The 15,666-nt window shown below is 44.1% G+C and overlaps 1 protein-coding gene across 1 annotated transcript in view; it reads right to left on the bottom strand.

The window, feature by feature from the left end:
• The window catches only part of LOC138296719 (cytochrome P450 2K6-like), a 419,360-nt gene that overhangs the window by 18,943 nt on the left and 384,751 nt on the right, over positions 1 to 15,666 (bottom strand). The window contains exon 7 of the mRNA XM_069236120.1: positions 1,970 to 2,154. Within this exon, the coding sequence (XP_069092221.1) occupies positions 1,970 to 2,154 (185 nt within the window). The remainder of the gene's footprint in view (positions 1 to 1,969; positions 2,155 to 15,666) is intronic.

The raw sequence follows: 15,666 nt of genomic DNA, 5'->3' as shown, positions 1-15,666 counted from the left end.
GTACTAACACCTCAGTTTCGACCTACTTCCCCCCAATGCCAGTGCTAAGTACTGCAGACCAAGGGGCTGATTTACTTACCTTTCATGCACAGCAATGCAGCAAGTCAACTTGCTGTGTTGCGTTGCATGAAATGATAGCCGAAGTCAACGCCCTACTAAAGAAACCTACGGCTGACCCGAGCGACCTGAAAAACTTCCGCCCCATCTCTCTCCTGCCTTTCCCAGCCAAGGTAATAGAGAAGACCATCAACAAACAGCTGACCACCTTCCTGGAAAACAACAACCTGCTCGACCCTTCACAAACCGGATTCCGAACCAACCACAGCACGGAAACCGCCCTCATCTCAGTCACAGGCGACATCAGATCCCTGATGGACAACGGTGAAACAGTCGCCCTCATTCTCCTCGACCTCTCGGCTGCCTTCGACACCGTCTGTCACCGCACCCTAATCACCCGCCTCCGCTCCATCGGGATCCAAGGCCAGGCCCTGGACTGGATCGCCTCCTTCCTCTCAAACCGTTCCCAAGGAGTTTACCTCCCTCCGTTTCGCTCAGAACCCACCGAGATCATCTGCGGCGTACCTCAAGGCTCATCAGTCAGCCCGACACTCTTCAATGTCTACATGAGCCCCCTCGCCAACATCGTACGCAAGCACGACATCATCATCACCTCCTACCCCGACGACACCCAACTTATACTCTCCCTCACCAAGGACCCCGTCAGCGCCAAGACCAACCTACAAGGTGCCTGGACTACGGCAACACCCTCTACACTGGGACCACAGCCAAACTCCAAAATCGCCTGCAACGCATTCAAAACGCCTCGGCCCGCCTCATCCTTGACGTACCCCGCAACAGCCACATCTCCGCACACCTGAGACACCTGCATTGGCTCCCAGTCAGCAAAAGGATCACCTTTCGACTTCTCACCCACGCACACAAAGCCCTCCACAACAAGGGACTGGAATACCTCAACCGACGTCTCAGCTTCTACGTCCCCACCCGCCTCCTCCGTTCCTCTGGCCTCGCTCTTGCTGCCGTCCCTCGCATCTGCCGCTCCACGGCGGGTGGGAGATCTTTCTCCTTCCTGGCGGCCAAGACCTGGAACTCCCTCCCCACCAGCCTCAGGACCACCCAGGACCACTCCGCTTTCCGGAGACTCCTAAAAACCTGGCTTTTCGAGCAGCAGTAACCCCCTCTTTCCCCTAGCGCCTTGAGACCCGCACGGGTGAGTAGCGCGCTTTATAAATGTTAATGATTTGATAGAGGAGAAATGCACTCTGCTCTCTTCTATCATGAGTGCAATTCAAGTAGCCTAGCGCCACAGCAGGCACCCCCAGAACCCTTGTTTATTATGCCCCTATATATCCACTTCATATATTTAGTGCACAGCAATAGAACATAGGAAGGGGTTCGAAATGAGTCTCCCACGCCCTAGAAGCAATGGAGGCAGCCACATAACAAAAAGTACTACCAAAATGTGTGTTTCCATCCAACAGTTTCAGGATGGAACTACAGGCAACACAGGCATTTGTTTTGGGGGTCAATTATGTCATTTATAATCCCTCCCTGGACAACAACCACTTTCTGGTATCAATAAGTGGTAGTTGTTCAACAAGTGGCTGATGATACCAACCTAGCTCGAGTTCCTTATGATTTATCCTGGAGCCTTCATTTCTACCTGAGAGGATGCCATGTTGAGACTGATGTGACAAATGGCACAGCATGGTACTATTAACTGCTTTGTCACTTTTTTCGGGGTTGTATTTGTATGGTGATCTAAAACTAACCAATGAACTCTTCTGTCTTTTTATGTTCTCAAAACTATGACAAATGTTTACAAAACTTAACTCCAAGTATTTTATGCAGTCAAAAGTAAATTCATATGGGTAAACTCAAAATAATTCACAAACACAATATACATATTAGTCCTGTTTAAAAATCTAACAAATTATAAATGCATTGTTACCTTCGGTAAGAAATACCCCTTGAAGGTGACATCCACTGTGGTTTCACGTGGCAGACTCAAAGGCACAATGTTGCCAAATCTCTGCACCTCATGTAGTACTGCATCTGTGTATGGCATAAGCTTTCGATGTCCACTGGTGGGCTGTTGGGAACCTACTACTCTTTCAATCTCTTCCTGGACTTTTCCTGTGCGAAAACAGCAACAAATTTTGTTAGTGCTATCAGCAAAAATACCCAACACTTCTTATTTATTATAGATTCCCCAGATTGTGATAACCCTAGATGAGTTTTGCAATTCTCACTTCATGGGGGATATATGAAAACAGCACAATTACTGCAGTTGTCTAAAACCTACAGATGGCTTTGAACAATAGTGAAATATATTTATTTAAATATATAGTTTCATATTACAAAGCAACAACATTTGTATCTGTATGTCTATTAGGGAATTATCACCTATAACTATGGCCTGAGAGACTTCGAGACCAGAATGGATGAATTCCCACTCATGTGTTGGAGTAATAGTTTGATTAGATTCAATAAACATTTTTGGGCAACTTAGTTGCAACAAATCTGAATTATTTTTATTTATATTTATTATATATTTATTTATATATCTACATATATATATATATATATATATATGTGTATATATATATATATATATATATATATATATATATATATATATATAGCGAGAGAGAGAGAGAGAGAGAGTAGGTAATTATAGTTATGACCTTGTTTCCATAGGAAAAGTGTTTTTTGTTTTGCTAATAACTTTGGTGCTGTTTGGCGAATCTTCACCACATTTTTAAAAATTGAGTGCCAGTCACTTTAGCTGCTGTCTGTAAAGTTATGGGGTGATTCATCAAGCAGGGGATGAGAAAAAAGGGGGCTCCCAAAATGTATTTTCCCCATGGGATTCCCCATAGGACTTTTAGACATGACTACAGCCCAAACAGTTGAACGAAATAACACCAAACTTGGCAAAAAGCTAGATCTTGGTCCCGAAAGCGTTCTTTTGTAATTTAGTGTAAATCTGTTGAGTAGTTTTCTGGTAATTAAAAAATACATTTATGTATATCTAGAGACATGGAGGGTCCACAGATCCTACAGATCTCAAACTGAGATCTGAATGAATGCCACCACTTCAACCAGGAAGCAGTGGCAGACATTATAGGTTTAGGACTCAGTCCCAATTCCTAAAACAACCAAAAAAGACACATGGGGGCATGGTAGGTATACCCTGACCTCCTAGGCCTGCTGGTGGGGACCCTTTGTTGATTTGGCCCAAGGGAGGGGGGCTGCATGCCCACCTGCCCCTTAAATATGGTGCCAAGCCTCAAGGATGGTGTTCCGGTAGCCAAAATCGACCAGGGAAGGGTGTCTGCGTGCTCCACGCACCCTCAAATATGTTGCAAGACCCCAGTGCTGGGGCGCCAGGGGCCAAAAGTGGCCCAGGGAGAGGGGCCCTATACCAACTTCCCTCTAAAATATACACCGGGCCCCAGAAAAGGAGATCCCCAGGGCCAAAAACAGCCTGGGGAGGAGGGCTTCATGCCGTCTACCCATAAAAAATGAACCAGGCCCCTGGGAATGCAATCCTCTGGCCTGAGTTTGGCCTGGAGAGGGGCCCTTCCCCTTTATTTTAATTATTGGCCCTGGGGAATGGGGTCCCCAAAGCCTTGCAAAGATAGAGGGGGAGCAACACGGCCCTCTCCACTGTGCTGAAGGCCATGCACAGTGTGGAGTTGATTGCATGCAGACGGTTGGCCTGTGGCCAGGCTTTGTTAGCAATCCCCCACTGTGCATCACCAAAGGCGGCCAGGCCCTGTGGTCTACTCCATATAATCTACCAATCCCAACCATGCACAACTGAAGGCTGTGTGTGACACAGGGTTTGGAGCTTAAAGGGGGCAACATTATATATATCAATTTAGGGGCACCGCACAGGCTCCCCTGGGCCCCAGGGACCACCACCTTCCCGGGGCTACCTTATAAAAATTGTTGGGAAACACATGGGCCCCGGTAACCACCATGGCAGCAAATTAACAATAGTTAGGGGGGACCATGCGGACCCCTCTGGGTACTCGGGACCACCTCCTGCCTGAGGCAACATTAAATTATTAGATTGGGGGCCACATCGACCCCCAGGGCCCCGAGGACCACCACCTTCCTGGGCCAACATTGAAACAATATATGAATGGGCCGCTCAGACCCCCCAAGGGCTAGGGACCACCACCTTCCCGGGGCTACATCATAAAAATTGTTCAGAAGGACATGTGGGCTGCCCCAAGCCCCAGAGACCACCAACTCCCCAGGACTACATTGAATAACTATAAGTGGCCCGCACTGACCGCCTGGGTCCCGGGGACCACCACCTCCTCTAGGATACCTACTAAAAGTTTTTGGGCGGAGTCTAACAGACCCCCTCAGACCCTGGCGACCGCCACCTCCCAGAGGCTACATCATAAAAAGTGTCAGGGATGACATGTGGACCACCTCATGCCCTGGGTACCATCACCTCCCTGGTGATACATTAAATAAATATAAGGGGGGTGCATTGAGCCCCCCGGGACGTGAGAATGACCACCTCCCCGGGGCTACCTACAAAAAAATTTGGGGGATTACATGGACCCTTCTAGCATCAGGGAACCATCACCCCCCCCAGGGGCAACATATTTAAAACAGTTAGGGGGAGCCACACCGACCCCCCTGGGCTGCAGTGATCACCACTTCCCCAGGCCCATCGTATGCTTTATAATGGGAGTGGGGCCATGAAGCCTCTGTCCATAGGCCAGTTTGGGACTGAGGGATCCCATCCCCAGGGCCCTGCCATGTCACCGTGGTTGTCCTGGCCCCACTCAGGGCACCAGGTAGTGCTTAATGGGGAACTTGGGAGATCCTCAAAGCCCTGCGGTCCCTGCTGGCTCCCATTTCCTGCACAACAGCGGGCAGCAAAAGAGATTGTTAGAAATTGGGTTTTTGGTTGGCAGTCAGGTTACCCCCTGTCCAAGCAAGAACCCTCACTCTAGTCAGGGTAAGTCACACACAATCCAAAATTATCCTGTGCCCACCATCTGGTAGATTGGCACGAGCAGTCAGGCTTAACTTAGAAGGCAGTGTGTAAAGCATTTGTGCAATAAATCATACAATAACCCAATATAGCACCACAAAAATACACCACACAGTGTTTAAAAAAATATATAATATTTATCTGGGTATTTGCAGGTCAAAACGATCAAAGATGCAATATGAATTTGTAAAGATATCACTAAAAAGTGATGTGAAGTGTCTTAAGTCCTTAAAATGCAAACAAAGTCTCTTTCAAGCACAAAGTACCTGGTTTGGAGTGGAAAATCTCCGCAGAGGGCCGCAGAAGAGGAGATGCGTGGAAAAATGGTGTGTGCGTCGGTTACGCCCCTTCACACACTGACTTGCGTCGTTATTTTTCATACGGGGAGACGTGCATCGTTCTACAGGAGGAAAAATGGTGTGTGCGTCGGTTGCGCCCCTTCACACACAGACTTGAGTCATATTTTTCACTCTGGAAAGGCACGCGGACCGTCTCCTTCTATGGATCACGAGATTACCAGATGTCCCAGGGTCTGTGCGTGGATTCTTTGGCTTGTTTTCTGGCTGCGCGTCGTTCTGCGAGGCTGTGCGTGGAATTTTCTTTCTCACGGCAGGTGTTGCGTTGATTTCCCCTCTGGAAATGCGAGGCCGTGCGTCAAAGTTCCGGCCGCCCCGTAGGCGTCGCGTCGAGCAGCGTCGGCGTGCAGCGATTTTCTTGCTGCGGAGCAAGCTGTGCGTCGAAATTTTCGGTGCACGAAGAGTCCAAATGAAAAAGAGAAGTCTTTTTGGTCCTGAGACTTCAGGGAACAGGAGGCAAGCTCTATCCAAGCCCTTGGAGAGCACTTTTACAACCAGACAAGAGTTCAGCAACACAGCAGGCCAACAGCAAGGCAGCAGTCCTTTGTAGAAAGCAGACAGGTGAGTCCTTTGAGCAGCCAGACAGTTCTTCTTGGCAGGATGTAGTTTCTGGTTCAGGTTTCTTCTCCAGAGAGTGTCTGATGAGGTAGGGCAGAGGCCCTGTTTTATACTAAATTGTGCCTTTGAAGTGGGGGTGACTTCAAAGAGTGGCTAAGAAATGCACCGGGTCCCCTTTCAGTTCAATCCTGTCTGCCAGGGTCCCAGTATGGGGTGTGGCAGTCCTTTGTGTGAGGGCAGGCCCCCACCCTCCCAGCCCAGGAAGACCCATTCAAAATGCAGATGTATGCAAGTGAGGCTGAGTACCCTGTGTTTGGGGTGTGTCTGAGTGAATGCACAAGAAGCGGTCAACTAAACCTAGCCAGACGTGGATTGAAAGGCACAGAAAGATTTAAGTGCAAAGAAATGCTCACTTTCTAAAAGTGGCATTTCTAGAATAGTAATATTAAATCTGGCTTCACCAGTCAGCAGGATTTTGTATTAGCATTCTGGCCCTACTAAATATGACCTTCCTGCTCCTTTCAGATCAGCAGCTGCCACTTCAACAATGTATGAGGGCAGCCCCAATGTTAGCCTATGAAGGGAGCAGGCCTCATAGTAGTGTAAAAACGAATTTAGGAGTATTACACTACCAGGACATATAAACTACACAGGTACATGTCCTGCCTTTTACCCACACAGCACCCTGCTCTAGGGGTTACCTAGAGTACACATTAGGGGTGACTTATATGTACAAAAAGGGGAGTTCTAGGCTTGGCAAGTACTTTTAAATGCCAAGTCTAAGTGGCAGTGAAACTGCACACACAGGCCTTGCAATGGCAGGCCTGAGACAAGGTTAAGGGACTACTGAAGAGGGTGGCACTACCAGTGCTGCAGGCCCACTAGTAGCATTTAATCTACAGGCCCTAGGCACATATAGTGCACTCTACTAGGGACTTACAAGTAAATGAAATAGCCAATCATGGATAAACCAATCAATAGTACAATTTATACAGAGAGCATATGGACTTTAGCACTGGTTAGCAGTGGTAAAGTGCCCAGAGTTCAAAAGCCAACAACAACAGGTCAGAAAAAATAGGAGGAAGGAGGCAAAAAGTTTGGGGATGACCCTGTCAAAAAAGCCAGGTCCAACAGAGATGAAAACTCCATCCCAGCAAGCTGTTATATATTTATATGCAAAAAAGAAGCAGATAACTCTGGGTAGTTCCAAAGTTTCAATGTTTAGTTGGAGAGCAGCTCCTGTAGAAAACACCCTGCAACACTGTCAACACTCTAAAATTGCTCACCTTACATGTCTGTTTTTCTAGTAAATTGTTTAAGCATAGGGCTAGCACAGTGTCATCCATGTCAAGCTGAAAAATGGCACTCAAGGCATAGTGTTACAGCTTTGGTTTGGAAAAATACCATTAAAGCAAACCTGGAATGAATTAAAGCTACCCCTGACATCTGTTTCTCTATCAATGTAGCTCTTCAGAGAGGTTTAGCTTTGTCCAGACAAAATGGTGCACCCAGTATAAGGGAAAAAAAATCTCTTTCAGGTTTAGAGTGCCATATAAATTATGCAAAAAAAAAAGAGTTCCCAAATTTAGGTGGAGAGCAGCTCCTATATAGAACTCCGTACAGCAACAGAAACACTCTAAAATTACTCACTTCAAATGCCTGTTTTTCGAGCAAATTTTTTAAGCATAGGACTAGCACAATGCCATCCACACTGTGCTAGAAAGGGACAAAGGGCCTGATTCCAAGGATGGTGGTTCAAAGACCACCAGCATCGTGGTGGCTGTCGCCATAGTTATACTTTAGTTATAAATAAGACCTTCTTTCCATAGAAGGAGCATTTTTGTTTGTTGCACCTTTGGCGCTGTTTGACGAGATTTTCAAAACTAATATGACACTCATAATTAAACAAAATACCCTCAGCAGTATTTCACAGTTTTCTGTTCCAGTTCCAGTTCAAAATCCCTTTACAGTAAGGATGCGTAGAAGAGTAAGTAAAAGTGAAATCCTTTTATTGCCATTTTGCATTACTTCTCAAAGGTAGTTATACTTATAGATATCTGAAGAAACTATAACTTGTGATGTAAAGTAACTTTAGATAAAGAGTGGTAGTTTTCTTAAAATAAGTATAACTGTAAGAATATAACTGCTGAATTTATATGGTTTTGTACAGGTAAAAAGTTAACTCTAACGTCCCTGTAACCTTTGTTTTTTTCACCAAATATCTATATATATATACATCTATATATATATATATATATAAAAATATATATATATATATATATGTATATATATCTTAGCCATACCCTGAGGCCAAGCCCACAGCACGCACAGTAGTGCATAGAGGGGGGGGGTTGACTTGATGTATGGTACATTTACTGAAAAAACAAAGGTTAAAGTAATGTTAGAGTTAGGTAAAAAGTCAGATAGAACACACCATTTTAAACAAATAAAACGACTGAGATTCATCAGTTATAGTCATCTCAAGTAACTTGTGCCCTATGATAACTGGAACTCACCCCCTTGCCATGCACTTCTAACTACCCCATGAATTACATGACTCTTGACATGATCTATGACATCATTGATGGCATGACTGCAACATCAGAAATTATTTCTGAAGGAACAAAGGTCCCTTAAATGTGAGGAATTGAAAACAATGAATATATAAATACAATAAAATCTATCATAAGTGTCCAAATGGACACACTTATGCATTTATTAGATCACAATATACAAACATTGCAGTGGGAAAAACACACAGAATGTGTAAATAAATGAGATTTAAGTCAATGTACTCTTGTCGGCGATGCTTCTATCCTTTAACATCATTTCAGGATCATCATCAAGCCATATAAAGTTATGCCTGAGATACACTACCAAGTTACTATATATGAGTAACAAAGAAGCCTGTAAGAGATAAGAAAAGAACAAAGAAGAGAGAGGAGGTAGAAAAAGGGGGGAGGAAAAGGAGAACATTTATATTAGATACTGAATCATAAAGGTTTGGGGTTAATATCCACACCATGAGAGAGATATAAAGGTACATGCATGCACATACTATATATGAGTAAACAAGAAGCCTGTAGGAGATACATAACTTCACTCTATAAAATGAAGATTCTGTATATGATACAAATAACTAGGAAGGAATAGGAACCAATGTACACGCCATACGCAAGGACAAACCATGTATACAAACCATTTTATACTGCAGTGGAAGATTGAAAATACAAATATTCAGTAATTGACGTGTGATACAAAGCACTCCGTGAAGAAGGGTCAACAGAAATCACACATTATTCTGTGCGAAATGTGCAGTGAAGAAAAAATAAATCGATGCTTCAGTGGTTTGTGGAGCAGAGGTATTAACCTGCAAGATATGAATACTGGCTGTATCCAATGGGAACTAACCGAAACATCGGGAGCGATGACATGTACATAATGAGGCAAATGGTGAATCTCAGGAAGGCCTTCGTGAGACATAGACTACAAGTTAATAAACGGAAATTAGAGGTGATAGCTAATAAGAGAAACCATGGTTGGGACATCACAGTGAAAAACAAACCTGAAAGAACCTTTGATTCATTCCGCACCGGATGGTAATTGAAAATAAACCAGTATAGCGGGAAGCCTAATCCACAATCCCAGCCCAGGAGATTTACCCGATAACAGCCTGGATTAGGAGGGACTCACATATGTGAGTGTTAGTGTGCTGTGAAAGCTATCAGGAACCTAGTCCATAATGGGAGTTACATTTTGTTCTATTTTCTAATAGGCTGCCACAGCCTTCTATAGCTCCTGCTGACCGTGGATATTAATTCTTAATAACATTTCATTCATAGATTTTTCTTCTCATTGCAGATTAGGCTCCATGCCGTACCAGTTGATTTTTAATAAACCAGAGAAGTTAATAGCCATAGCAGGTTTTTTGTTTACATGCGGGCTAGCCATTCCACAGTTGTTTCTGTGGAAGATCCAAACCTACCCTATCGAGAAGAAAAGTCCAAGAGAAGTCAAAGTTGTATGGATTAGTAATAACCAAATTGTGAATCAGGTTACAGTAGATGTTCCAGTAAAAATTGGTCAGATGGAGAAACATCAATTTATATTACGTGATTCAGGTCCTGTAAATTTACTCGGAAGGGATCTGGTTTGCAATATGAACCATATAATTTTTGTACACTAGATGGTGTTACAGTTGAACCCAAGATAAAGGCTCAGTTTTTAAACTTGGTTTGGAAGACTCAAGAATTGAATTGTTCCCAGTCCTGACAAAGGAGGACCTACCTCTGGATTTAAGACACAGGGCCTGAGTTGGAGTTTTGCGGATGAGTTACTCTATCACAAACGTGACGGATATCCCGTCTGGCATATTAAGATCTCCATAGACTATAGTAAAATCATAAAACGGTGGACTGTATAACTGTCACATTGTGACTGAGTAACCCCTTCCACTAAACTCTATACCAGGCCCATAATTTGAGAGAAGAGGTATGGAACTATACTCGGAATGAAATTGGCTTGATTAAATTAGCAAAAACAGTCATAATTAAGATTAAATCAGCTGCAATATTTCCTATACGGAGGCAGTACAGACTTACAAAAGAGACAGAAGAGGGAATGAAACTAGTGGTTGAAAAACAATTCAGCAGGGAATTCTTCGAGAAGTGCTTGGTAGTCTTTGCAATTCTCCAGTGAAGGGAATTAAAAAGTTGAATGGAGAATCATACAAGCTCTCTGAAAGATAAACAAAACTGATGTTCTTTGTTGTCCGGTAGTAGGAAATCCAGCAGTAATTTTCTTTCAAATTCCATCGGAAGAAGATTGGTGCACTGTCATAGACTTGTGCCAAGAGTTCTTTTCAATTCCCATACAAGAGGAATCACAGTTCCGTTCCCATCCCAAATTTTGAATAAAGTTATTGTGTAGTGTAGAATCCTACATGGGTATACTGAAAGCCCTTCAATCGTCTTACAATTATTGAAAAGAGTTCTAGAGAATCTAACATTGTCATGCAACTCAGTCCTAGTGAAGTGTATTGATGATTTACTGATTGCAACTATGACAGAAGAAGACTGTAAAATGAATACATTTGACCTGTTGAATCATTTAGCTGAGAATGGGCATAATGTTTCCCTGACTAAAATGCAGTATTTTGAAAGAGAACTCATTTATCTCGACACCATATAGAGTAGGGAGTGAGAAAGGTCTCTGAAAAATGTGTTTTTCCAATCCTGAAATTGAGTCAAACAACCACCCAGAGGGAGGTTAAGATGTTTCTTGGAATAGTTGGACAGTATCATCTGCAGATTCCAGACTTTTCCTTAATTGCTAAAACATTTAGTGAGGTTGACATGTACTGATGCTCATAAACCAATGCCATTTGACAATGAATGCCTTGATAAATTTAAGAAATTGAAAGAGAGTTTGTGCCATGCACCCACATTTGGGATGCCTGATTACAATACGATGTTTTTCTTATCCTGTCATGTGAAAGATGGATGAGCACCAAGAACCATAGAGGATTAATGTGCCTAGTGGAGTATCCTTCAGGTGTATTGGATCCAGTAGCTGTGAGCCTTACAGGTTGTTTGAAATCGGTTGCAGCTGTATGTCTGACAATTGAAGAAAGTGAAGGAATTGTGATGGCTCATACTTTAATTGTTTATGTCCCTCACTTGGCTGAAATCCTTTTTAACTAAAACAAGGACTTAACATATAGCAAACAGCAGACTGACTCACTTTGAACAGCCAATACTTGCAGGAGAGAACATCTCTATTCAGAGAGGCAATGTCTTGAACCCAGCAACACTGTTTCCAATTCCATGCAAGGCAGATGAAGACAGGGAAGATGAATTGGATGATGATTTAGACCATGACTGTTTAGAGGTGACTGAATTTTACACAAAATCAAGACCATACATTAAAGAAGTACCTTTAAATAAAAATGGTTGATTTGACATTGTATGTTAATGGTTTTTGTTTGAGAGACCAGTGTGCAGTATTGAAAGCTGCCCACATAGTATGCTTCATTTCAGAGACTCTGGAAGCATCCCTTTTATCAGCACAAGTTGCAGAATTGGTTGTCTTAACAAGAGCTTGCTGCTTATTTGAGAATTTAAATTTTAAATGTGACAATTTTCACTGACAGCCACTATAGTTTTGGTATCGTTCATGATTGCGGTCAGCTATGGTCACAGCAAGGGTTTATGACATCTTCAGGAGCTCCTATTAACAAAGAGTACGTACATATTGAATTTGTTGGGAGCTGTGAGCAAACTGGGTTGATCCCTAGTATATGGAAGGGCATGTAGGCTTAGGGACCCCAGCATAGGTAGTGCACCCATAGCTTTACTGCTGAGGTGCCCAGAGTCATTTTAAAGACAGGCCTGCCTTACTGGCTGCTTTTAAATTAAAGTTAAATGAAAATTTGACTTTAGAATTATAAGCAGGGACCTTATAAAATATATTTTAGAAGACCTGGTGAGAAACAAATAGCCAACTTTGTTTTCCCTCATTGTAGTGATTCAACATATCTAGTTCAGGGAAAGCATTTCAAAAATCTTCCTAAAAAACTGATTTGGTCATTACAAGTCAGACACCCAAACAGTTGACATCTGATTGTAAAATAGGTGTCTGTGGTATACCCATTTCAACAGTTTGACCAAATCATAGAGCCAGATCAGCAGTCACCAAACACATTTATATCACAACTGATCATACTGCTAAGTGTATCCACAAAGACCCATATACCCTATATTACACATCCATACCCAATCACTGAGTGCAGTGTCACAACAGATGTACTTCAGGAATACACATATGACATCATGGTGCACTTACAATGCTACCACACATGGATGCACACCTGTCAGACTGCGCAACATGACAACTCCACCCTCAAACAGCGTTCCAGATATGACAATACCTGTCACAGAGGCCAGACAACATACATCTCAGACGGTAAATGTCAAGATGCATTAGGCACACATGGACCCACACCATTGCCTGTACACAACCTACACCTACCACTTCTACATGAGCCAGCCTGGAGAGACTAAATGCAACATTAGATTCACATCTACATGCCATGTGACATGCAATATGCCATCCTCTCCTAATCTGCCACTTCAGCTTGGCCAGGCAAACAGAAAAGTCCCAGCCCATCAGATGTGCCCCCAACTTAGCATGATGTAGGCAGTAACTCCGCAATGTAGCATAATAATTGCCAGGGCTTTGTCATACATACCATATACATACCATGGTGACATTTACAAGACCTGTCAAGACACTTACAACCTCTAGTACCATCCCATTGGCTTAACAGTAACATCCCCACAAGTATTTCACTGAGGAATGCATGATGTCTGCAACCAGACCTCATGAATTGTACATGTATCAGTATCCCAGTTTGCCTGACTTCACATACCCTACAGTCAGCAGATCACCTATATATGGCAATACAGCTATCAAATAAAACATCCAGTCCCATGAAGGCCACATCGGGTGTGCAACTGTAATGGCAGCCACACATTTAGTCAATATCATTATGAGTACATGATGTATTCAGTCCCTGCGAAAAAACTAAAGTCACACAGTAGCATATACAGGTATGCTACACAAATGGGATTGGACTGACACCTCAGAGCCACAAATGCTGATGGATGGAAGTGGTCATACTCAAAAAACACTGGCTGTTAGTGCCCAAAGCCCACATGCCTTCAATAATGCAAAGTATAGACAGTGGGACACCATCAATGGGCAAAGGGTAGAAGCTCTAAGGGACACAGGAGGCAGTATGACTCCAGAAAAGTGTTATCTTTTGTCATCAGAGCAAGTTATTCCCAATACATTCTACCAGGTTGTAGTAGCAGAAAACCAGGAGAGACACTACTCTGTAGGTCTAGTTTTCTTTAAGTGTGGGGGGGTCCTCAGGTCTTCTGAAAGTTGCAGTAAGTCCTGCCATTCCTGTGGAATGTTTGCTAGGGAATGCCCTTGAGCTCAATGCCTAGAAGGAAGTAGGTCTCAGGTTACACCTGGCAATGTAGAGGCGGCTTAGTGGATTAGTGTGACCACCAGGTCCATGGATCTCTAGAAGGGGAGTCAAGGAGTTCTGGAACCTGGAAAAATTGTCCGGTCAGCTGTTAAGAAAGGGAAGGGAAAGGGTGTGTGGGAAACCAGCCCCTGAGTGGTCCACAGAGGAGGTTAATGGGCTGCCTCGGAGCACACTGTGAGGACATTGTTTCCCTTGGTGAGCTGCCTGAGCTTGCTGGATAACAAGCAGATGGGGCACCACCAGGGAGGATTTCTGTAAGGCACAGAGAGAGTGTCCACATCTTGATGGCATGAGGTAACATGCTGAAGACCAGGTAGCTGGTGATACCTACGGAGATCACTGCATCTACTGGAAGAATGACCTCCTCTTCAGTGAGCCTAAGGCACTTGTGCATGTTGCAAACCAGGCACTAGTTGTTCCACAATGCTACAGGGCCTTCCTACTGAGGATGGATCATGAGATTCTCCTGGCAGGACATCTGGGGCAGGAGAAGTCCTTTGTCAGGCTTGTTTCCCAATTTCACTGGCCCAGGATGAAGGTGTCCTCAGGCCAGTGGGAAGACAGAAGAAAAAGCTGAAAGCTGCCTTGAATCTCTTACCTGTTGTTGGCACCGTCTTTGTAAGGGTGGGCATCAACAGCATTGGGACCATATACCCAAGATAGCCTTAGGCAACAGTGTTTGTCCTGGTCTAGGTGGGCCAGGACACCTGCTACCCAGAGGCCATCCTTCTGAGGTCAGTGACTGCACCTGTGGTGGGTAGAGCTCTGGTGAGGATCTTTAACCAAGTGGGTTTACCCAAGGAGGTATTGTCTGAAAGAGGCACTACATTCATGTCCATGTGGGATGAATGCGGTGTAACTTACAAGTTCACAACACCTTATCATCCCAAACCAATGTTCTTGAGGAGAAATGCAACAACACCTTTGAAAGCATGATAAGGGGCCTATCTGAGCCCATGAGGCTTAAGTGGGATGGCCTCTTGCCAAGCCTTGTCTTTGCCTACAAGAAGGTACCACAGAAAGGAGTAGAGTTCACCTCCTTCAAATTCATCTATGGTCGCCTTGTCAGGGGAAAATCCCCTAGGATGTGGTCATCCTCATGCTGGCCCTCTGCAACCAGGTGTACCGCTTATGGAAGAAGACAAAAAGCAACCTTGAGGCCAACAGAGAAGTCATGAAACTCTGGTATGACCAGAAGGCCACTCTGGTAGAGTTTCAGCATGGCCACAAAGTATGGGCTATGGAGCCAATAGAGCCCAGAGCTCTCCAGGACTGTCCCATACAAAGTGAAGGAGTAGAAGGGGGATCTACCTATGTGGTGGATTTCCAGACCCCCTAGAAACTCCAAAGGGTGCTTCATTTTTATAGATTGAAGCCTCACTTTGAGAGGTCTGAAGTGAGCATGCGCCTTGTGACAGATGAGGGAGTGGAAGTAGAGAGTGAAGCTCTCCCTGACCTCCTCTCTGCACGGGAACATGATGGGTCAGTGGACGTTGTCAACCTCTCTTTCTCCCTGACCTCAAAACAGCAGAGAAACTTTTACCAGTTACTGGGACACTTTGCCTTTCTGTTCTCTCTCACCTTTGGACTCACACAACCGTGCATCCATGCCAATGCCATAGGAGCCAGTCCCTCTGTAAAGAACAAAATAT

Source organism: Pleurodeles waltl, chromosome 5 (genome assembly GCF_031143425.1).
Source record: "Pleurodeles waltl isolate 20211129_DDA chromosome 5, aPleWal1.hap1.20221129, whole genome shotgun sequence".
NCBI lineage: Eukaryota > Metazoa > Chordata > Amphibia > Caudata > Salamandridae > Pleurodeles > Pleurodeles waltl.
This window is presented reverse-complemented; position numbering and strand designations above follow the sequence as displayed.